This window comes from Rhincodon typus, chromosome 5, assembly GCF_021869965.1.
Source record: "Rhincodon typus isolate 14 chromosome 5, sRhiTyp1.1, whole genome shotgun sequence".
Classification (NCBI taxonomy): domain Eukaryota; kingdom Metazoa; phylum Chordata; class Chondrichthyes; order Orectolobiformes; family Rhincodontidae; genus Rhincodon; species Rhincodon typus.
This window is the reverse complement of record NC_063336.1, coordinates 1366987-1373596: the sequence shown is the minus strand read 5'-3', so window position 1 is coordinate 1373596 and position 6610 is coordinate 1366987. Positions and strand designations below refer to the sequence as shown.

Sequence of the window (6610 nt, the reverse complement as noted above, 5' to 3'; positions counted from 1 at the left end):
TCCTGCTCCTCTGATGCTGCTTGGCCTGCTGTGTTCATCCTGCTCTGCACCTTGTTGTCTCAGATTCTCCAGCATCTGCAGTTCCTACTATCTCTGGATTCTCCGCTTTGTCCCAATCAACAACCACAGACTGTGATTTACAAAAGACCAGTTGCCCTTCATTCACTGCAGTGAGAGATATAGAAGCAGTTAGTAGTTTTTCTGAAGACTGATCTTTTGTACCCCTTTCTTGACAGGTGATAGCACTGCATCCAATGAAAAAATCAAGAGAACAGAAGGGCTTCAAAAACAGGATGTGGAGGGCAGCTCTGGAACCAGGTAAGGTTTGGCAGTGTGCCCATGTGAACTACGTTTGCTACAACCTGGAGCTCCATGCACCTACCAAAACTGTGACTTTATGTCACCATTAATGGACCAGAGTAAAAGCATAGCAGTTAAAAATACATAACATGGTCCAGTAGCATCAGCATGGCTTCAAGAAGGGAAAATTGTGTCTGACAAATTTTCTAAAATTGTTTGAGGAAATGACAAGCTGGATAGATAAAGGGAAAGCAGTAGATTTAATATATTTGGATTTTCAAAAGGCATTTGATAAGAAATCACTTATTTGGTTTACTTAATAAGATAAGAGCCCATTGTGAAACAAAAAGAATCCATTGTGCTGGAGGTAGTAACTTAGCATGATCAGACGAGTGACTAACTAATAGAAGATAGAGAGTTAGGAAAAGGAGGGCATTTTCAGGCTGACAGCCAGTGTTCCCCCTATTTTTTATTAATGGCTGCGTGGGCCTCTGAGAAGGTAATTTTTGGGATGGCACCCTGTGCTTAGGCCATAGCTATTTACAATAACTGCTAATGACTTGGATGAGGAAAGTGAATGTACTCTAGCCAGGTTTGCAGATGACACAAAAGTAAGTGGAAAGGCAGGTGGTGAGGATGTTTCAAAAAGTCTGCAGAGGGATATAGAGAGGTTAAGTGACTGGACAGAAAGTTGGCAGACTGAATACAAAGTGGGGAAGTGTGAGTTATGCACTTTGGCAAGATACTATTCAAGTGGACAAAGATTGTGGAAAGTTAGAGCACAAAGGGATTTGGGAGACCTCATCCATGAATCACAGAAAAACCAACACCTAAGTTCAGTGGTTAGAAGAGCAGGCAAATAGAAATTGGCCTTTATTTCAAAGGGAATGAATATAAAAGTAGGGAGCTTTTTCTAAAACTATTCATGGCACCAGTCAGACCACAGCTGGAAGACGTGAATAGTTTTGGTCCCTTTATCTCAGAAAAGATGTACTAGTAATAGAGGCAGCCTAGAGAAGATTCACCAGGCTTATATCAGGTATGGAAAGGCTGCTTTATGAGAAGACATTGAGTAGATTGTGCCTAAACTTATTGGAAAACAGAAGAATGAGTGGCATCCTTAATGAATCATACAAGATTCTTAGAGGATTTAACAGGGTAGATGTGGAAGGGTTGTTTTCCCTTTGTTGGAGAGTCTAGGACCAGAGGGCATAATTTGAGAACAAAGAGTTGCATATTTAAGATAAAGAACATAGAACATAGAATGTAGAACAGTACAGCGCAGTATAGGCCCTTCGGCCCATGATGTTGTGCTGACCTGTTATCCTACTCCAAGATCAAACTACCCTGCATATTCTACATTTTACTATCATCCATGTGCCTATCCAAAAGTCGCTTAAATGCCCCTAATGTATCTGACTGCACTACCACCGCCGGCAGTGCATTCCACGCACCTAGCACTTCTCTGTGTAAAGAAAAGATGAGGAAGAATTTCTTTTCTCAGAGGATAGTGAAGCTGTGGAATTCTCTACCATGGTGAGCTGTCAAGACTGTGTCCTTAAGTATATTCAAGGCTGAGATAGTCAAATTTTTAATCAGTAAGGCAATCAAGGATAATGGGAAAAGGCAGGAAAGTAGAGTTGAAGGTTATCAGATCAGCCATAGATATATCTTATGCTGTTCTGACTTCTTCCATCTAGAAGGTCAAGGGCAGCAGATATATGGGAACACCAGTACTTGCAAGTTCCTGTCCCAGTCATCCTGACTTAGAAATGTATCCCTGTTACCTCAGTGTCACTTAGTTAAAATCCTGGAATCCCCTCCCTAATAGCATTGTGTGTCTATCTACAACAAATGGACTGCAGCGGTTCAAGAATGCGGCTCATCTCCACCTTCCCTAGCGCTGATGTGGAGGTGCTGGTGTTGGACTGGGGTGGACAAAATCAGAAGTCACACAACACCAGGTTATAGTCCAACAGGTTTGTTTGAAATCACAAGCTTTCAGAGCGCTGCTCCTTTGTCAGCTGAGTGCTCATCCCCAGTGCTATGAGTGATGGGCAATAAATGCTGACCCAGCCAGCAACACTCACTTTCTGTGAGTGAAAGAAAAGGTTTCAGGTTGTCAATGAGAGATAGCATGGGTTCCATCATGAAGTAAGTATCACAAAATAGCCATCTCTAAAAAGAAAGAATCTTATCCCTAAACATTCAATGGCATTACTATCACTGAATTTCCCATTACCAACATCCTAGTGATTACTTACCCTTGACCAGAAACTGAACTGGACTTTCCATATGAATACTGTAGCTACAAGAGCAGGTCAGAAATTGTGAATACTGCAGTGAGTAACTCACCTCCTGACTCCCCAAAGCCTGTTCACCATCTACAAGGCACAAGTTAGGAGTGTGATGGAATACTCTCCACTTGCCTGGATGGGTACAGTTCCAACAACACTCAAGAAGTTCAAGATCATCTGGGACAAAGCAGCCCATTTGAGCAGTTCCTCTTTCACCACCTTCAACATTCTTCCCCTCCATCCATGAGATAGAAGGGCAGCAGTGTGTACCATCTACAAGATGCACTGCAGAAATTCACCAAGGCTCCTTAGACAGCAACTTTCAAACCTTTGACCTTGAGCAAGCAGAAGGCCCAGGGCAGTAGATGGCTGGGAAGACCATCATCTACATGTGTAAGGTTCCAAGCCACGCACCATTGGTTGTAGACCTAACTGTCTCTAGCTCAAAATCCGGGAACTCCCTCACCAGTGGTACTGTGGATGTGTCCCTACACCATAAATTCTGCAGTGCTTCAAGTAGGGATCTCACTACCACCTTCTCCAATGCCAGATAGGAATGGGCAATAACTGCTGTCCAAGACAGTGTTGCCGTCATCCTAAGAATGAATAAACAAAAGGAGAAAAGACTATGACGTCTGAGACAAAAATAGAAATTGCTGAAAAAGCTCAACAGATCTGGCAGTATCTGTGAAGAGAAATCAGAGTTAACATTTTGGGTCCAATGACCCTTCTTCAGAACTGAGTTGATGTCTGAGATACTGATAGATCAGCACGAGGTAGCTTCAGGAACAGCTATCTCTCTGGTTCTCCTCCCTCTCTCTTTAATCTTGTCAAGCCTATCAAATCTGCAAGATATCCACTCTCCTCCAATTTCAGCCTGATGAACATCTCTTTTGATTATTGGAGCTTTATAAAACTCTAGTAAGGCCACATGCAGCTTTATAGTACTTTAGTTAGGCCACATTTGGAATATTGCATACAGTTATGGTCACCACTCTACCAGAAGGATGTGGTAACCCACTGTGGAGCTGGAGGAACACAGCAGGCCAGACAGCATCAGAGGAGCAGGAAAGCTGATGTTTTGGGTCGGGACCCTTCTTCAGAGAAATAAACAGGGTACCCGACCCAAAACGCCAGCTTTCCTGCCCCTCTGATGCTGCCTGGCCTGCTGTGTTCCTCCAGCTCCACACTGTGTTATCTCTGACTCCAGCATCAGCAGTTCTTACTATCTCCGAGTGAGTTACTACACCAGAAGGATGTGGATGCTTTGGAGATGTACAAAAAAGGTTTACCGGGATGTTGCCTCATGTGCAGAACTTTAGCTATGAAGAAAGGTTGGATTGACTGGGTTGAGGGGCTACCCTATGGAAGATTATAAGTCTGTGAATGTCATGGATAGAGTGGAAAGTACAAGGCTTTTTTCCAGGGTGGAGGGGTCAATTACAGTGGCGGGGGGGGTGCAACAGCTTCAAGGTGTGTGGTGTGGGGGTGGAGTTTAAAAGTGATGTGCGAGGCAAGTTTTCCACACAAAGTGTGGTGAGTGCCTGCAACGCACTGCCACAGGAGGTGGTGGTAGCAGGCACAATAGCAGCTTTCAAGAAGCACCTGGACAAATATGTGAATAGGAAGGGAATACGGATCAGTAGGGAAAGGTGAAACATTTCAGTGCAGGCTTGGAGGGCTGAAGGGCCTGTTCTTGTGCTGTATTGTTCTTTGCTTTTTGTTCACTGAGGCCCTAAGCCTTTGCATTCTCTCCTGAAACCTTAACACTTCTTTATCTCTCCCTTTTTCTTCAAGAATATTGTTAATGCCTACCTCCTTTATCTGACATAATATCACGAATTGTCTCAGTGTGAAATGTTATCTGATAATGCTGTTATGAAGTGGCTTGGGATGTGATATTAGATGGAAAGTGCTTTTTAAATGCTGATAGTTGTTGGAGTCATACTGCACTAAGAGGGTTTGATGTGTGCTGTGTCACTGCAGGTCTGACAAGTGGTATTTAGAGAAGAAACCGAACATGCTGCCTGCCCTCCTGGCCAAGCTCTACATGTTCTCTTTCACCTGGGCAATGGGCGGCTGCTTGAAACGCGAGGACAATTACGAGGAAGAAGCTCTCATTGGGTTCAGCGACAGGAGCAAAGAGGATGAGGTCATCAAAGTCACGCTGGACTTCAACACTTTGGTCCAAAACTTGTTCACAGAACAATCTCCACTCTGTGAGCATCCTGACCAGGATTCATCATTAAATATTGTTTCAAGTTTAACAATGGGCCTAGTGTCAAACGGCTCTCTTGTTGTTGCCTAACAGCACGAGGGATGGCAACCGGCTCTCATTTCACTCTCTCGACTGCCCACCAGCCTATTCCATTTGGTGATAACCTTAAGCCCTAATTCAGGGTTACAAATTCTTACTGATATAGGATTAGACCATAAGACCACAATAAACAGGAACAGGAGTAGGCCGTTCAGATCCTTGAGCCCACAGTGCCATTCAGGAGGATCATGGCTGATCTGTCATTCCTCAAACCCACTTTCTTGTGTTGTTATGTAATGCTTGAATCCCCAGTTGATTAAGAATCTTTCAGCCATAAATATACACAGGACGGCACGTGGTGACTGGTGGAGTTCTGCGGGAATCAGTGTTGGGACCACAACTATTGATGTTATACATTAACGATTTGGACGAAGGAACTGAGGGTATTGTTGCTAAGTTTGCATCAAAGGAAGGATGTGCTGGTGATGGAGGGGGTCCAGAGGAGGTTGACAAGAATGAGCCTGAGGTTGAAGGTCTTGACTTATGAGGAGTGGTTGAAGCCTCTGGCTGTGTTCTCGATGGGATTTAGAAGGATGAAAGGGGATCTGATTAAAACTTACAGAACACAGAGAGGCCTGGATAGAGTGGATGTGGAGAAGATGTTTCCACTAGAAGGAGAGACCATTACTTGAGGGCACAGCTTCAGAATGAAGGGACAACTTTTTCGAACTGAGATGAGGAGGAATTTCTTTTGCTGCAGAGGTCTATGGAAGCAAAGCCATTGAGTGTGTTTAAGAAAGAGATAGATTCTTGATTGGTGAGGGGATCAAGAGTTATGGGGAGAAGGCAGGAGAATGGGAGTTAGAAAAATATCAGATATGATTACATGGTGGATCGGACTGAATGAGCCACATGCCTAATGAGAACAAAGAACAATACAGAAGAGGAACAGGCCCTTCAGCCCTTGAAGCCTGCACACTTTGCCCTTCCATACTAAAACTGTCTTCATTTACAGGATCTGTATCCCTCTATTCCCTTCCTAATTCTGCTCATACATCTTCTGGTCTTATTGTCTTTTGGTCTTACATTTCGAAAGGTTCAGTGTTGAATTGAATGATTCCAACAAAGGCTACATAAGAGGGATAAGATGCTGTTTTGTGGATTTACTTCCTTTGGTGCGGTGCTCTTAATCAAGGTCAAGGCATGTAAATATACCACACATTAGCTCAGTGGTAAGCTTCTAATCTCTGAGTCAAAAGGACCAGGTTTGAAGGCCAATACAAAGTCATCAGCCCATAACTGAGACTGATTGGTTAGAGCATCAAAGAGGTGTGGACTAAGGGAGTGCTGTACTGTTCGAAATTCAGTATTGAGGGAGTGCTGCACTGTCAAAGGGTCAGTACAAAGGGAGTGATGCAATGTCAGAGGATCAGTACAGAGAGAGTGCTGCATTGTCAGACGATCAGTACTGAGAGAGTGCTGCGTTGTCAGAGTGTTAGGGTTGAAGGAGTGCTGCACTGTCGGATGGTCAGCACTGAGGGAGCGCCGCACTGTCAGAGGGTCAGTGCTGAGGGAGTGAGGCACTGTCAGAGGGTCAGTGCTGAGGGAGCGCCGCACTGTCAGAGGGTCAGTGCTGAGGGAGTGCCGCACTGTCAGAGGGTCAGTACTGAGGGAGCACCGCACTGTCAGAGGGTCAGTGCTGAGGGAGTAAGGCACTGTCGGAGGGTCAGTGCTGAGGGAGCGCCGCACTGTCGGA

General features: G+C 44.6%; 1 protein-coding gene across 1 annotated transcript in view; it reads left to right on the top strand.

Annotated features, from left to right (window-relative positions):
* The window catches only part of LOC125483089 (dynein axonemal heavy chain 6-like), a 343417-nt gene that overhangs the window by 208848 nt on the left and 127959 nt on the right, over positions 1-6610 (top strand). The window contains 2 exon segments of the mRNA XM_048596614.1: positions 237-318; positions 4584-4816. Of these exon segments, the coding sequence (XP_048452571.1) occupies positions 237-318; positions 4584-4816 (315 nt within the window).